At 41.5% G+C, this 16,871-nt stretch overlaps 3 protein-coding genes and 1 long non-coding RNA gene across 4 annotated transcripts; all 4 read left to right on the top strand.

The window, feature by feature from the left end:
• Positions 1–457: 457 nt before the first annotated feature.
• LOC129594583 (atrial natriuretic peptide receptor 1-like) lies at positions 458–3,989 on the top strand. The gene is made up of 15 exons (XM_055491358.1): positions 458–857; positions 1,032–1,070; positions 1,231–1,255; positions 1,580–1,820; positions 2,174–2,212; positions 2,283–2,357; positions 2,446–2,583; positions 2,646–2,696; positions 2,758–2,937; positions 3,057–3,201; positions 3,275–3,353; positions 3,439–3,505; positions 3,569–3,724; positions 3,790–3,937; positions 3,979–3,989. The coding sequence occupies exons 1-15, from the start codon at positions 503–505 to the stop codon at positions 3,987–3,989; spliced, it is 1,749 nt and encodes a 582-aa protein (XP_055347333.1). The 5' UTR covers positions 458–502.
• A 943-nt stretch (positions 3,990–4,932) lies between these two features.
• LOC129594503 (retinal guanylyl cyclase 1-like) lies at positions 4,933–5,734 on the top strand. Its single transcript, XM_055491240.1, has 4 exons — positions 4,933–5,010; positions 5,125–5,260; positions 5,385–5,433; positions 5,551–5,734. Exons 1-4 carry the CDS (start codon positions 4,936–4,938, stop codon positions 5,732–5,734), a joined length of 444 nt encoding a protein of 147 aa, XP_055347215.1. The 5' UTR covers positions 4,933–4,935.
• A 3,823-nt stretch (positions 5,735–9,557) lies between these two features.
• LOC129581763 (uncharacterized) lies at positions 9,558–10,029 on the top strand. Its single transcript, XR_008689537.1, has 3 exons — positions 9,558–9,603; positions 9,668–9,829; positions 9,891–10,029. It is a non-coding gene; the product is annotated as an uncharacterized LOC129581763 (long non-coding RNA).
• A 616-nt stretch (positions 10,030–10,645) lies between these two features.
• LOC129581638 (soluble guanylate cyclase 89Da-like) lies at positions 10,646–12,177 on the top strand. The gene is made up of 6 exons (XM_055472838.1): positions 10,646–10,796; positions 10,869–11,094; positions 11,225–11,360; positions 11,487–11,535; positions 11,605–11,743; positions 11,818–12,177. Exons 2-6 carry the CDS (start codon positions 11,020–11,022, stop codon positions 11,851–11,853), a joined length of 435 nt encoding a protein of 144 aa, XP_055328813.1. The 5' UTR covers positions 10,646–10,796; positions 10,869–11,019; the 3' UTR covers positions 11,854–12,177.
• The last annotated feature ends 4,694 nt before the right edge of the window (positions 12,178–16,871 follow it).

The raw sequence follows: 16,871 nt of genomic DNA, 5'->3' as shown, positions 1-16,871 counted from the left end.
AAAGTGCGCAACATAAACGCAAGAAGCTGTCTACATTGGTTTCTCCGAAAATGTATGTATTAAAAAAATCGACCGGAAGCAAATAAGGAACGATTTTACACGTTTCTTCATACCTTGAATATCTCGTAAAGATAGGATTGGAGAAAATACATCCATTAGTGATTAAGACACACCCCCACGCGGCTGACTTGTTGTCAAATCTGTAATTCGCGATTCCGTGTTGCGCATTCATATACGTATCTAGACATGTAAACTTCGGGCAGTGTGCGCATTGTGAGTGTATTTTTACAGCCTGTCAGACAAGAATTAATCAGTCATATTGCATTAACCTTACCCTCCTTTGTGAGCATTTCCTGATGCCGACAGTTGCAAACGTAATGTCTCCGGAGTAGAACTAGCAGTACCGCATGTTTAGATCTACGACGGTACAACAGTTACTACCCTACGAATATACACTGGATACGTACAAAAGTCAGCAGGATATCGAGTAGAATTCCGCAATATGTTGGGTAGGAGTTATTCTAATGATCTACTTCTTCACTGCTTAATCCTGAACGGCATTCTTACGGAAACGGTTGGTTTGGCCAATGTGACGCTGATGATCTACGGAACATGGCCAGCATTCTTGGTGCAGTCGCTGCCGTTTATGGGACCGGGCTTTGATTTGGCCGTTGCCCAAGTACAAGACGCTTTTGCCTCGACGCTCAATATGTCCCGTATTTATGTGTCGAGTAAAAATGTAAAGGACTGTGTGGACAGCGGCGCTTATTTTACGGATGTCGCCGACTACTACTATCGGCACGAAAATCATACCTCGGAGTCCCACGAACAAAATATACTGGTACTTATTTATTCAGGTGCGAATGGTAAAACACAAGCACTCCGTAGATTAACTTCAGAATTTCAGCCAAGCTGCTTCTCTTGTTAGTTCACTAATGGTTATGTACGCATTCGCCTTCGAATTCGTATTTTTAATGGTTGCATTGTCCGTTTGTCATGTGTTTTGAAATTGATGCATCCATGAACGACAGGTTGCGATGACTCTCCAATGTTTGCCGAACTGGGAAGAGGTAAGAATTAAGTCCAACGAACTGTAGAATACGTACTGCCAACTAATCCATAACACCATATGTTTATAATACTTCTTATCATTAAGAAGACCTAATTTACCGTATTTCGTTTGTTATATAAGCTTCACAATCGTTGTGGTCTCAAATCGTCTTTTTGTAGAATGGAACATTATGGTTGTATCGTGGTAAGTTACCTACAGAGTATGATTAAATTATATGGATATATGTTTTACCGTAGCCAGGTAATTTTTTTATGGTGCGTTATTAAGAAGGTTGGCATGTTTTGGTGCCATTTTACGCATTTTCTGAATCGATATCAAAACAAAGCACGGGCGGCAGCGTGTGAATGCACAGGAATCCAGCTAATAAGCGTACCATCATTTGCGTAAAGCCAGGTTTCTTGAAACGTGCTTAATGCGCTTAGCAAGTAATAACGACATACTACAATATCACGGCATCCGGTATCCCAACGTTCTAATTAGCGCAGCTAACATTGATTCACCATGTAGTGGTACAACATTCTCCAATTTGCGCAATCGGGATCGGTTTCCCACGACCATCGCGGCCGGACCGGTACAGTACGATCTGCATGCATCGGCCATACTGGATCTGTGTAACCGGTACAACTGGACCACGATCGGTTATCTCTACGACACATCCCAGCTAAATCCGTTTAATTTACGCTCCTACCAACGCGTTAGTCGATTTCTACGCATCTACGCACCGCACATTCAGATCAATCCCTTCGCGGTACAAGATCCCTACCGTTATAAGGAGCTTAATTACGAGCTTCTGCTGAACCGTGTTGCACAAACTTCACGAGGTGGGTGTAAGGTGTTCTCAATCGCTTTAACACAACGGTAATTACCCAATCGTCTTGCAGTCATATTCATTTCTGCACCACCTTGGATGACCAGAGAAGTTATGGTAAATCTTTCTATAGTTTGTATCTTTACTTTTGCAACGGCATAAGTTCTACTGTTGTACCGAACGCCACTCTAGTGTACCGGAAAGCACACGCATACAGTTCATAAGATCTTTAAAAAAATGTTTTGAAGAGTAACAGTAACAAAATTAACAGAAAACACTTATTGTTGTTTCAGATAAGAGCATATTTGCGGAACCAGACAACCGGAGAATACGTGAGAGAAAATTAGGCTTTGGACTGTGACGACTGTATACCGCATTTTGTAATTCCGTGACATTTTGAAGGTGTGGTTTACAGTGGACCTCAATGAGCACTCTCTTGGGCCGGTGACTTGGCAGCGAAACGAAACTGATGACGAGGTGCGCCTAAATAATCACCACGAAATCGTAATCACCCATAATATATGCTACACAAAACCATAGTAATTTTGCAAATTTGATGGGACAGGTTGCAAGAGCTGCATTTGCCGGAATGTTTCAAGTAATAAATTGTTGGAATTATGGATCTGAGATCGACAATTTGCGAAAAAACTGGAAAGAACACACAAAAACCGACTACAATGCAACTTATCCAGGCAGAAACGGTGTACGGACAAAGTTCCACTGAGAATTAAAACATCACCTGAATTTGTGCTTTCGTTTTTTTAGCCAAATGAATTTACAATAACCGCATACGGTATTGTCCATGTCTTAGCCCAGGTAATTCGATGTAACGATTGTAGCCAATTTTGGAAACTGTGTTCGAAACCTGTCTTCTTAGGCGGTTAACGAAAGCGTCGCTGTCGGTGCGGACCCAACCGATGCTCGAGATCTGACCAAACGTTTACAAGATCGACAGTTCACTGTACCGGTTGTTGGAGCGTTCCGCATTGATCAGTTCGGAGAGCGGCAAAACACAGTCTGTGTCAACGCTTTTGACAGCGCTACCGGTCAGTTTGAGGTACTGTGCTGAAAACTGCACCTATGGTTTTAAACTGCACCACCGCTGAATAATCTTCTCTAAGGAGATTATTCAACTGTGGAGTTATTTATTTATCTAAACCCCGAAATATTGTCTAGAGGAAGCTCTTCTGTGATTTTACCAATTCCAAACTCAAGTCCGTTCGCAATATGACAATAGTTTGGCATACTCCCACCGGTGACCCTCCACTCAGCGAACCATGGTGTGGTTACACAGGGGATGCAGTGCGCTGCCGAAATTCAGGTGTGAACCACAATAAATTAATATTGTGGCTACTTAGTGCTTACTGAAAGTTGTTAACGAAAGTTTGAGGCAGGAAATGCAACTACGATCGCAAGCGCCCTGGGAGCTACCCTGACGGTCTTGGTTCTCCTTCTCATCGCCATTTTCCACGTGTGCGTAATATGTTGTTGATGCAATGATGCATTCAATACAATTCAGTGATCGTTAAAATGGAATGAATATTTTTGACTGCCGCAGAAACCGGAAAAGTCAAAAAGCTCGTGATGTTTGGTGGAAAATGTCACTTGACCAAATAACGCTCCAGGTCAGACTAGGTGCTCAGTTAATTGTAATAAACTGTTTACGTTGTTCCATCATCATACTGTAGACGCCTTCCAAAACGACAATCAACGGGGAAGATAAAACGGCCTCACAAGGAAAGGGCATGATCATTGCACAGGAACGCTTCATCTGGATTCGCAATTTTAAACGGACAACGAATGCCCCTTTTCCAGATAAACATGCAGTTCAAACCATGAGAAAAGTATAGCTTGTTTGCAATAAGAAAATCTGTTTTACCGTAAAACTTTTACGGTTTTCTGGTTTCAGCTCCGCACATTCTCCCATCCAAATATTGTGAATTTATTTGGCATCATCGAAACCGATCGCAACTTACTGTTTATTAGCGAGTATACGGATAAAGGCAGCCTGGAAGACGCCCTGAAAACCAATAGTCTTCACGACTGGGAGCTGAGAAGTAGCTTGTCGTTCGATTTAGTTGAGGCAAGAACCAACCAGCTAAAGATTAAAACGCGTGCGTCTAATTATGATAACGGCTTACTGTGCTTCAGGGATTATTCGCTATTCACCACTCTGGCTTGCGGCGTCACGGGAGCTTATCAGCCAGAAAATGCTTAATTGATAAAAGGTTCATTCTGAAGATTGGTGCATTAGGCTACATGGATATATTACGGAATATCTCGACTGAGCAGAAGATCCAACTCAAGAATTTGTTATCTATTCCGCCAGAATTACGCAATAAGTCTCAACACGAACAAAGTGCAGCGGCAGCATCCGCCAGTGACATTTACGTTTTTGCTGATATGGTGCATATCCTTCTTCCTGAACACGTATTTAAGGGCGTTCAAGCCGAAGACGTTTCTGGTTACGAATTCAAAAAAGGTCAGTAGAAATTTTACGTTAAAATAATTACATATTGGGGAATGTGTATAACTTATATGCGTATTTTTGCAGGTTTTTCTACCAGAAAAGCGTCCATTTTCAACGAGTTTCAAAACCTTTTAATTAAATGCCACGATATCGATCCCTCACAACGACCTACAATCGACATCATACGGAGGCTATGTCAAAGCAGTTTTGGCATTAATAACCGGAATTTTGCCGAGAAGATTCTTTTGCGGTTGGAACGGTATGCGTCACAACTGGAAGACTCTGTAGCCGAGCGAACACAAGAGTTTATTCGAGAAACCGAGGCCAATGAGGCATTATTACAAGAACTGCTACCAGTGTATGTGATCGGCTGGGAATTTGTATAATATTAAGATGCTAGAACCTTATCTACCAGAAAAATTTAATCCATTCTAGGCAGATCGTACACCGGTTAAGAAGGGAAGTGACAATCGAGCCGGAGGCTTTTGAAAGCATTTCCTTGTTGTTTTCATACACGACTGGATTCACCGAGTTTGTCGCTAAGAATTCCGATGCACCGCTGAACGTGGTACACTTTTGGACCAAATGTTTCATTCGTTTGATGGTGTGGTCAGCTTGTACAACGTGTACAAAGTGGAAACCATTAACGACAGCTGCATGGTAAAAGTGCATTGGTCTTGCACATGAGGAACTTGTTATCGCAGACGAAAACCAGTACAGATATACCGTGTTATTGGAGTATCAGACGCTAACCTTTTCGGTAACTGCGATTAGGTGGCAAGTGGATTACCAGAGTGTAACGGTGACCGGCATGCGAAAGAGGTATGCTATTGTGCTTTGGGCTTCCGTCAAATATTTCTGGATATCGGAAAATCTCACAAAATGGCCATCAAAATTGGTATCCACTCAGGTACTCGTAAAATAAAAAAAAGTGAACAAAGTAAAATTACCTTGGTTAAATGATTAGAAAATCAGTTGTAGATTTAATTAATGATGACAATTACAACGGGGTCATGCGTTATCGGCTTTATTAGGTGCTTGTGTTGCCGGAATTGTTGGGAAGAAACGGCCACGGTACTGTCTGTACGTATTTAGTTCGATTTCCTATAGTACACATTATGTAACAGTACTAGAGTGTAACAAATTACAAGTCTTGTTCACGTGATTGAATATTTCGCTACTGTACATGACTACATGTAGATTTGGTGACACGATCAACACGGCTTCCCGTGTTGCTTCGCATAATACGGACTGGATAATTCAAACAACGGCTGCGACCATGCTTTTAATCTTCAGTACCAATATCAGGACTGAATACCGCGGTAAAATATTTTTGAAGGTACAAAATGTACATAAACTAGCGTTTATCCCAGCAAAATGCTAAATTCCCAATAAAATTATAAAAGAGTCAAATTTCATTGCAGGAAAGGGTGAATATGATGTGCACTGCCTCTTATGAAATTCCCAGACAACATTTCAGATGGAGGCTCAAAGAAGATTATTTAGATAAAATAAATATTTTGTGACTTTTCGAAGCAATCAAGAATACAGAAGCAATTTGGCGTCTTGATTAATGCACTTTAATTAGATATACATACTACAGATAGGACTGAATAAATATTGGTTACAAAATATATCGCTTTTCAAAGCTTGCTGGAAGCTATGTAATATCCAGGAAAAAAAGTGTACAACTGCAGAATTCATTGCAGCCATAACGCTTTACATGCATCGTATACCCAATATGCACAAAAACAGAGAGTCAGAATACATAATATACTTTGTAGCTGCTTTAAGCATGCACAGTGCGTTGTACCATTACAGATACACTCTGTGGGAAGTTGGAAAGCTGCGCAAGGTAGCGAATAACGATTAACGGGAAGTCTATAAAAAAGGATTCTGCCCAGCATATATTGCGTAATATCGAATATTGGTTTTCGCTTTCCGATCTAATCCAAACGTATAATCTCGTCTTGAGTGGCAGTTGCTACACCTGTCACGCATATTTTCCTGGCTAATATGGTATTTGAAGTTAGGCAGTCAACAATATTTCACGCCAATCCTATGCACCTGTAAACTGTATTGAAGCTTCTTTGGAACCACACAGAGGTTCTAGATTCAGTGTGAGACCGTTTCAGTCAAAACATAAATTAATGGCGATCGCAAACGATTTGCTTATGCGGTGCTTAATTTTGAGCAGCTTGTCCGTTGTGGCTCGTGGTCGGGTTAACATTACTCTAATGATTTACGGGGTGTGGCCGGCATACCTAGTGCAGTCTTTACCGTTTATAGGACCGGGCTTCGATTTGGCCGTTGGTCAAGTCCGGGAGATGTACCATTCAACGCTCAACATATCCCACATTTATGTATCTAGCAGAAATGTAAAGGACTGTGTGGACAGCGGAGCCTACTTCACCGACGTGGTTGACTATTATTATCGACATGCTCGACAGCATGAAAAACAGCTCGAAAATAGTTCCTCCAGATTCTCCACACACGACACATTGATCCTTATTTATGCCGGTACTGTACATCGCTTGCCTCAGCACATTGCTGCAGTTGCAGATTGTCTTGCTTTAATGAAAACCAAATCCCGCAATCATTTCTATTTACAGGTTGCGATGACTCTCCCATGTTCGGCGAGCTAGGAAGAGGTATAGAGAATTAATAACAAATCTTGCAAGTAGTAAGATATCGTAACCCGTTACAGTGTGCGCCTTTTGCAGAATGGAATCTCATGGTCTTATCCTGGTTAGCCTCAGGGGAGAATTTTCGTAGTTTTAACGTAGAGTAAGACAGCTATTATCTTCTGTGCTGTCATTCTCCCTGAAGTTCAGTTTTTCCTACCACAGTACTTTCTAGAATAATAATAATATGCATTTTTGGCAGTCATATGCAATTATGCAAATATCTGTACTGTTGCTGATAAAAGGACATATGATACAATTAAAGTTACTAAAGTTAATGTCGTTTACCGCAGTGGCACAACTTTTTCCACGCTACGCGACCGGGAGCGTTTTCCTACGACCATTGCGGCCGGCCCAGTGCAGTATGATCTGCATGCATCGGTAATAATGGATTTGTGTATCCGCTACAACTGGACCACTATCGCGTATCTCTACGACACATCCCTGTTGAATCCCTTCCATATACGCGCTTATCAACGCACAATTCGATTTTTGCGCGTCTACGCACCCAATATCAGGATCAATCCCTTTTCTGTGCTGGATTCCGCAAATTATAAAGAATTCAACTATGATCTCCTCTTTGACCGTATTGCGGCTAGCTCACGAGGTTGGTTACGCATATATGCTGCTGTTAACGTAAACGCACATCAGTTATTGTTATCGCACATCAGTCAGTTATAGTTATTGCTACCTCTTTGTATAAGAAAATTTATGTACTCTGTATGTGTTTTTTTGCAGTTGTTTTCGTTTCCGCGACTCCTTGGATGACAAGAGAAATCATGGTAAGCAATCGAAAGGCAGCACCGTTATCGACTTACCACTACCAAGCCGCCTTTTGCCAGATGCGAGCCTATTTACGGAAACAGACTACTGGAGAATATGTAAGTTTATTTCCGAAATCGCTACATGTTTTAGCTAGTGCCGGAATAGTTTTTTGGCTTTGGAGCTTTGAGAACTTTGTGTTAATGTTTATGGTCTAGTGTACGGATAATATGTACTATTTACTATGTAAAAAAATTATTCCGCTGTGGTTGCATTATGTAGTACGTAGGGTGGTAGTGCCGTAATGGTAAGTAGTAGTTGTAGTAGCAGTACATACAAATCCGCGATGATTCTGCATTACAATGCAGGTTTGGTTCACTGTGGATCTTAATGAACATTCTTCGGGATTGACGACTTGGCAAAGCAACGAAAGCGATGACGAGGTAAGAATTACGAGCTATCCTGTGTATTTCATTACTGCGCCAAAACTTTGGAAATAATTGTAATTTGTAACATTGATTAAAGGTTGCTAAAGCAGCATTCGCTGGAATGTTTCAAGTTATCAATTGCTGGGATTACGATATCGAAATTAGCGACATGAGGAAAGAATGGAAAGAACGCACTAGAATCGACTATAATTCGACTTATCCCGGGAAAAATGGCGTAAGCGAACGAAAAAATCAAAGACCAGACCGATTATTGCAAAATTTGCAAGTTACAAACTTGTAGTTAACGATACGCTGTTTTGTGTTCAGCCGAATGAGTTTACGATAACTGCGTACAGTACGGTCCACGTTCTGGCTCAAGTACGTCGGACTGCAACAAGTCATATTTGTTGAATCTGACCATCCAAACTGATCTCTGTCCTTTTCAACTACATTTTTTAGGCGATCAATGACAGTATCTTTAACAGTGCTGCTGAAGCTGACGCCCGAACACTAACCAAACGGCTGCAAGGTCGGCAGTTTTCGGTGCCGGTGGTCGGAGCGGAGAACGGCAAAATAAAGAGAGAGAGAACGGATTGATGAGAGCGGAGAACGGCAAAATAAAGTCTGTGTAAACGCTTTTGATACCGGTACTGGCCAGTTTGAGGTAAAGCGTAACTGTCTTTGCTTGTGTTTTGTAAGTTGTAACTTGTAACACAGAACGTAGACGCACGCTGAAGAACAAATTTGTCAATATACAAATCGACCAAAATATTGAACAACTCCACGAAAGGAGGATGCCGATACTAGTATTGCTTATATGTACTGTACAGAGACGATTAGTCTGCGATGTCACGAACGGGAAACTCATATCATTCCGTGACACAACGATGGCCTGGTACACTCCCACCGGCGAGCCTCCACTCAGTGAGCCATGGTGCGGCTACACTGGGGATGCAGAACGTTGTCGTAATTTAGGTACGTAGGCATACGTTGTACAGTTGCCGGCAGTATTTCCGCTCAAAATTAATGATCTATCTGTATGTATTACCGATTTTCGCTGTGCTATTCACATCATACCCAACATAGTATTGTACAATATACTCTGGACGTAGGAAGTTTCTGATACAAATTTGTTTTTCTGTTAACAGGCAACACAACTACGATTGCCGGGGTGCTGGTTGGCATCGCGGTTGTTGTTTTACTTTCGCTGATGGCAATTGTATACATGTGCGTTGCGTGAAATGAATTACTTTATATTTTGTAATAATATTTGAATAACTAATTAATATACGTACGTTATTTCTCCATTTAGCAACCGGAAAGCCCGAACGTCCAACGACTTGTGGTGGAAAATGTCACTTGACCAAATATCTCTCCAGGTGCGGAGCAGGCAGAACCACATCTACGTTCGCACGCCAATTTGTCATCCTTTGCTTCTTAAAGGTTTCTTCGAAAGCCGTTGTTAACCAAGAAAATCCCATGGATTCGACGTACGGACTTAAGGGCGTTATAGTAGCTCAGGAACGCAGTATTTGGGTTCAGACCTTTTCACGGATGCCGAATGGATCTTTTCCTGATAAAGACGCGATCCTGATTTTGAGAAAGGTGACTGATCTCGCTATGCCTATTTTAGTGCCCTTTCTAAAGATTTTCTATTGAGTTACAGCTACGGAGATTTCTGCATCCAAACATTGTACAGTTATTCGGCATTATTCAAACCGATTTGCGCCTGCTGTTTGTCAGCGAATACGCCGATAAGGGCGATCTGGACAGTGCCTTAAAAATCAGCAGTATGGAAGACTGGGAGCTCAGAAGCAGTTTGTTGTTTGATCTGATAGAGGTGAGATCACCCGACGAAGGTTGACAATTAGAAGAATTTAAGCTTGACCTTTGTATTCCTTTAAGGGGTTAACTGCCATTCATCACTCGTCGCTGATACGCCATGGGAACTTATCGCTCAATAAATGTTTGATCAACAAGCGCTTTATGTTGAAATTAGCTGGACTAGGATTTAAGGATATTTTGAAGAACAGGGAGCACTGCTTAGAAAACAAACCCTATATTTGCAATCCATTCCACCTGAATTACGCAGTCGGATCAGTTGTGAGAGGGGAATCAGTGCAACATCTTCTAGCGTTGTTTATGTCTTTGCTGATATCGCACACGCTCTTCTTCCAGAGCATGTTTTTAAGAGCGCCGAAACAGAACAGATTCCCGATCACACGCTCAAAAAAGGTTTGGTACTACGATTTTAACCAAGTCTATAAAATTTGCGTACTGTGTATGCATTTGTGACAGGAACTGCTGCACGAAATGCAGTAGTATTCAATGATTTCCAAACACTTTTGCATAAATGCCACGACGATGACCCCTCACAACGCCCTACAATCGATAGAATTCGAAAGATATGCCAGAGTAGCTTTGGCATAAATAACCAGAATTTTGCTCAAAAAATTCTCCTGAGATTGGAAAGGTATGCTTCACAGCTAGAAGATACCGTTGCAGAACGAACTCAAGAGTTCATTAAAGAGACCGAAGCCAACGAAGCCCTACTGCGCGAACTGCTCCCCAAGTTTGTAATTCGTTCTCTTTACGATTAGATACGAGTTTAGCATTGTACTGTATTACACGTAATGGTTTTTAGACAAATCGTACAACGGTTAAAAAAGGACACAGCAATCGCGCCGGAAAGCTTTGAGTGTGTTTCCTTGCTGTTTTCATATACCACTGGATTCAATGAATTTGTCGCCAAGAATTCTGATGTTCCGTTGAATGTGGTGCGGTTTCTGGATCACATGTTTGTATCATTCGATGACATTGTCAGCTTGTACGATGTGTACAAAGTGGAAACCATTAACGACAGCTGTATGGTAATGCATTCTTACTTGTGACCTTTGCATGTACTTGTGACCTTTGCATATTTGGTTATTTTTTTCCGCGGTCATAAGCTACTGTACCGCCGCTCGGTTTGTAAAGCCGTTAGTGTCAATTTTGTTTTAGGTTGCGAGTGGATTACCAGAGCGCAACGAAGATCGCCACGCAAAAGAGATCTGTCATTGCGCTTTGGGCTTTCGTAAAAAGTTTTTAGATATTGGAAAGTCGCACGATTTGGCAATCAAAATAGGTATCAACACAGGTACGCTCTTCGAAAAATAATTACAGTATATTTGCCCTTTCGAACTCGAATATGGTCAAAAGACATCCGCTTGCACTGTGCAATGGGATTTGCATCATGCCTCAAATAACACGTAGTAAGTTTCAGGTCCTTGTGTCGCCGGAATTGTTGGAAAGAAACGACCGCGATACTGCTTGTACGAACAAACTGTCTGACATTCAAATACTACCTGAAAATTAACGAATTTATGAGATGACTATTGCAGATTTGGTGACACCATAAATACCGCCTCTCGTGTTGCTTCAAACAACACAGACTGGACAATTCAAATAACCGCTACAACGTGGCTGTTAATAAGGGAAACCAATATTTTGGCAGAGCATCGCGGAAAAATATTTTTGAAGGTAAGTTAGTTGAATATCTTTCAAATATCTTAGCACATTTTTCAAATACCTAACATCAGTAATTTCTTTTTCAGGGAAAGGGTGAATGGGAAGTGTACTGCCTGTTATAACGTTCTTACATACAATACAAGGCGCCATCTCTGATTGCCGAATGTCGACACACGATAGGAAACTTATTAATTACCTGCAAGCAGTGTGATACAGACTGCATTTAAAATTTCAAATTACTGGACAAAGAAGACATTGGCATACGGCTGCATCAGCTCAAATATATTCTGGAATTCCTGAAATTATGATGTCTGTTCTTTTTATGGTGTCATCGGGAATTCCTTCACGCCTGTAGGCGTGCTCTTCTCAGGCTCAGGCTTTCTTCTCAGGCTAACCTATTGTTTATGTTTTGCTATTTTTTTGTAAAGCCTTTGATGTTTAGCATTGCCGCCAATACTGTAGAAGCGCGATTACATCGCGGGTTTTGGAGCTGCTGTTTTGTTGAGAGTTTCGAGTAGAGGAAGTCACGAATAAAGTTCATCAGTACACAGTACACACTGCAAGAGTTCTTTCCCCTCGTAATATTCTCATGTTCTGATTCTGGCAAATGTCGTTCGAATCCTCATATGTGGGGCGGCTCCTTTGCTGACGGTCGGCGATGCAGAAATTGCACTTTGGAGCGCATCCCGTAACACCATAATCTGGTGACATATATACAAGTACAGTGCAATGAGTGCATGCAGGTTGCCATAGTATATCACACACCCCCGTCGCGATGTTGCAATCTGATAAAAAATTAACGAAACAAAGGGAACGAGTTTATCGGTGAAACCTTGAGGGCGTAGCAAAGCAGCTCAAATACAGATGGTCACTTGAATTATTATCGAAGCCACATTCTCTTACAATTAGTACTAGTAGGAGTGGGGAAAACGGGTTCCGATTTCATTGTTTTATCACAATCAGAAAATTAATTCCAGTCCATGATGATGTTACTGGACATGCCAGCGTTCTTTGTTAAAGCGTTTATGTCGGTCTGCGTTCTCGGTGTATTTGTTGTCAAAAAACGCGTTTTCTGCAACATCTCGCCCAATCACAAAAACCTGAATAAACTCGTCAGGTGTTTCGGAACGCCCGCTGTTTTCTATAATGAGAAACTGGACACGATCTTGATTATTTTCTGTTGCGCCTTGAACTTGCCAACTTTTGTTTTTCTTGGCACGTTAAGAGATCCTGATCGGAAAACCGCAGAAGCAATGTGCGCCATCTTTGCCGGCGTTCCTGGTTGCGCTGTAATATCTGCAGTACTGGAGGCTGTCGTCATCCCGTTCGGTATCATTGCCTCATTTTTTAGTGAATTCGTCATTATCATTTTTTGTTTGTATGTTTATTGTGAAGAACAGTATCTGCGAAATCTCCGAGCAAAATATTTGCCAAGCAGCACCGCACTGGATTATACGGGGAGTTTAAGTGTCGGGGCTACTATCAACATCCACCAGGTCTTGCTGGCACTGCGTCACTTTCACATGGCCATAGAAAACACTTTTGCTTGGGTGAATTTTCTCCACATCGTATCGCGTGGATGGATGCTGGTAACTTCTGTGCAAACTCTTCTGCATCTACCGGATTTCAGTGCCACAGTTACACTTTGGTCAACGGCCATGCTACTGTGGTCAGTCGTGCTGCACATCATTGTATTTACTGCGCCCATCATCGTTGTGTCACGCTTCCAGGACGAAGTAAGCTAAACGAATTGACTACAACTCGATGCGGTTTTTACGGCTGCTTGGTTTTCAGTTTGAAGGGTTTCTCGCCGATGTGCTAAGCGCGACCCAGTCCATGGATCAGGTTGCACCTGCCAAAGCCGGTGTCACCAGCGTAAATTGTCGCATGTCGTTTTTGTCCATGCAGCAAGCACCGTTGAGGTTCGTCGCCGGTGGACTCTTCAACATTGACAGGAGCATCATTACCGTGGTATGATAACAGGCGTACTTTAGCCGAAAACACGAACGTCTGCTCGTACCTGCAGGCTGGTTATTGGTAGTGTGGCTTTTGCTAAGCAGAATTGATTCGTATTTATATTTGTATAATGCTTAGCATTATTCGTAACCCACTGAATTAGTATAATGCTGAGCATTATACAAATTCGTAAATTACGAATATTGCTAAGCATTATACAAATGCAGGAGGTTAAGAATAATGCTAAGCATTATACCAATTAGCGATTTTGGAATAATGCTAAGAGGCATATAGAATCGCAATTTCCAAAATTTTTAATGTACTTAAATTTAATCGGAAAACCCGAAAAACGGAGCCGCAGTATGTAGTACATACTGCACCGTGCCTGTGGAGTCGTATGGACATAATGTGCGACCGAAATAAGCTACAATGCGGTTTATTTTGGTCGCACATTGTGTCCAAACTAAGTGCAAATGTGCAAACTTTAAATAGCAATGTGCAAATTCTAATAAGCACATTTAAATAAATTCAAGCACATTAAAAATTTTATACTTTTAATTTTGTATCGTTTTTAGCATTATTCCGAAAACGCTATTTAGTATAAAGCTCAGCAATATTCAAATTCTAGCAATTTGGATAATGCTTAGCAAATATACAAATTATCTCATCTTGAATAATGCTAAGCACATACAAATTGGCTGAAATGGTATAATGCTTAGCATTATTCCAAATTCGTAGCATTATTCGAATACAAAACCACACTACAGTCGATACGAAGCTACTGTACATGAGCGGCAACTGTTGCTTCTTTAAGGATTTCTTTAACCACAACTGCGTAAGTCATGAAACATCCCGTCATCTAAAGCAAATAAACAAATGCGAGCCATAATAAACATTGCGCTGACGGGATGAACAACAAAGTACATACCGCAGCAATAAATCCTCGATCTGTCGTGTATAAGCGTTCACGCCGTTTGAGGCTCCATGAACAATCTTTACTCTTCCACGCCTGTAAATGTCAGTCGGTAGGCCCTCGTACTCTCAAACTGTAACAGAAGAACTATGGTGGAAATAAGACGAACGATTCAGGAACACGGGAACTCAGGAATCCCTAACGAAGAGTCCAACTACAACCTCCGGTCGTAAGTCCTGTGAGGATCGGCAAGAGCTAGGACGATTGTGTCACGAGCAAACCTGTATTCTATGCAATAATCCGGGATCGATCATGTACATCAGAAGGAACAAGTATTGCTGTCTCTTTATCCAATTCACATCACAGTTCACAACGCTAGGAAATCGTAATTAGAAGCAGTCTCAGAAGTAAATCTCAGACTACTGATTGCCGATATTAGTGGCGACATGAACTTATATAGACTTCGCGTTATGACATCATATACACCGCTAGTAAAAGAGAACAGCAAATCACAGAAGAGATTGACTAGATTATCCTTTACGTTGCAGGTGGAAGGCGGACAGTCAGCATCCGTACATACTCCGGCGTGTGATCCTACTCCCACACGTCACTCCGGCGTGTGATCCTACTCCCACACGTCAGATCTATGACGAAGAATTTTGCAGCTGTAAATCTCAGTGGTGTCTGCCTGAAATCCAGCAAGGTCATCCGAAAATGATTAATTGTGGCAAATTCTTCGAGTGTTGCTTCGGTGGAAACTTTATCCGTTAATTGGAACAGTTTTCCAATCAAACGATCCACCTAGTTTTAAAGCACCACTTAATTAATTCTCGCTTAAAAAACGGAAATGCCAAGCTTGTATATCTGGGAATTTTTTTGTTACCTGTTCCTGAAATGTGATCATAAAACCGACCTGTACAGCCAATACGAAAATATTTAGCAGCATAATCATAGAGGGGAGAAATAAGACCAGTGCTCGAGACACTTCCACATCGCACACTTTGGTAAAGCTATGCAGATAACTGAGTATGGGGAATCCGTGTGAAATAATCTGCAATAAATTTATCAGCGAAAAAGATTGTTCAACAGCTTTGAAATAGCTTCTTAGCGCGGATCTGTACAACATCATCTTGTCCACGTCTTTGGTTGTCAGCATTTCTTTGTCCGCAAGAAAGATATCCACCATCTTTCCCACAGATCTTTTGCCAAAATACGCATGCGCGCAGAATATCGTGATTACTACTTGTGAAAAGTACACCGGAAAGTCCATGAACGGAAGCGTCAAAGCTTCGATACTGAAGAAGTCGAAAGTGTAATTCGAGAATGGTTGAAATGGCTGCACAATACGGGATGTCGCGTTCATTCCGACCGTGTAATCCAAAGCGACCAGTGCATAATTTAAGATCCCCACAAAAACATACAATATGAAAAGGCCTAACTCCAGTTTTCGTATATGTAAATCGCTTGTTCCAAGACCATCATTAGCTTTGATGAAACTTTTCTTCGCGTAACAAATTTTATGAAAGGTAGCTCGCTTGCCTATAAATATCAACAGTATGGAGACGGATAAGGCTTGTTTAACGAGGTATTTCGCTGACTCCAGAAAGGCCACAACGGATGTGACTTGTTGAAAGAAGATAGTACGATGCACACAGCAAATACAAAATAACAACGGTAATGTATATGATTTTAATTCCTTTAGCCACGTAGCATGTCAATAAGCGCTTGTCTTGCAGCACACTGCGCCGGCAGCATTTCACACTGTCTTTTTCTGGAAGTGAATAATCTAACGGCAGTATACAGCGCAAGTTCCAGGATATTCCATGATTATTTGAACACATAACGGACGTTCCCATACCTAGACCCCAAAAAACTAGAGTAAAGCAGAACTGCTTCGTTGCGACTTGCAAAACATTCAGAAGTCTATTGGTGACGGCGCCGCAAGTATCGCATCGTACATCCAGCTCAACCTTCAGTTAAATCGTCTACAGAATCGTCTGGTTCTCTCTTTCGTTCCGTAAGACTCGTTTTCATAAACATTTCCAATGTCGTTGTGAAAAGCAACGCGGCGCTTAACGACGCGGGGCGTTCGGCACCATATGGTGATATTTTATAAAGTAAATACAAACGCCCTTGTACGATACGAGCGAGGAAACAACCATCTATCAACGTCTTCCTTGTTTCAGGCATACCAATCAGGTAATACACATTTCAGATGAGCAGTGTGTTAATACTTAATGAAAACCTGATAGCACTGAATCCCATAGCTGT

This window comes from Paramacrobiotus metropolitanus, unplaced genomic scaffold, assembly GCF_019649055.1.
Source record: "Paramacrobiotus metropolitanus isolate TYO unplaced genomic scaffold, Prichtersi_v1.0 Parri_scaffold0000001, whole genome shotgun sequence".
Lineage (NCBI taxonomy): Eukaryota > Metazoa > Tardigrada > Eutardigrada > Parachela > Macrobiotidae > Paramacrobiotus > Paramacrobiotus metropolitanus.
Note: the sequence above shows the minus strand (reverse complement) of the source record. Positions and strands in the feature narration are given on the sequence as shown.

Coding starts and splice junctions, on each gene's coding strand:
- LOC129594583 (XM_055491358.1), top strand. CDS start 503: ATGTTGGGTAGGAGTTATTCTAATGATCTACTTCTTCACTGCTTAATC. Junction 2,213..2,282: donor ACCAGACAACCGGAGAATAC/GTGAGAGAAAAT, acceptor GACATTTTGAAG/GTGTGGTTTACAGTGGACCT. Junction 2,358..2,445: donor GAAACGAAACTGATGACGAG/GTGCGCCTAAAT, acceptor TTGATGGGACAG/GTTGCAAGAGCTGCATTTGC.
- LOC129594503 (XM_055491240.1), top strand. CDS start 4,936: ATGTTTCATTCGTTTGATGGTGTGGTCAGCTTGTACAACGTGTACAAA. Junction 5,011..5,124: donor CCATTAACGACAGCTGCATG/GTAAAAGTGCAT, acceptor AACTGCGATTAG/GTGGCAAGTGGATTACCAGA. Junction 5,434..5,550: donor AAACGGCCACGGTACTGTCT/GTACGTATTTAG, acceptor GACTACATGTAG/ATTTGGTGACACGATCAACA.
- LOC129581638 (XM_055472838.1), top strand. CDS start 11,020: ATGTTTGTATCATTCGATGACATTGTCAGCTTGTACGATGTGTACAAA. Junction 11,361..11,486: donor CAAAATAGGTATCAACACAG/GTACGCTCTTCG, acceptor AGTAAGTTTCAG/GTCCTTGTGTCGCCGGAATT. Junction 11,744..11,817: donor GCGGAAAAATATTTTTGAAG/GTAAGTTAGTTG, acceptor TTTCTTTTTCAG/GGAAAGGGTGAATGGGAAGT.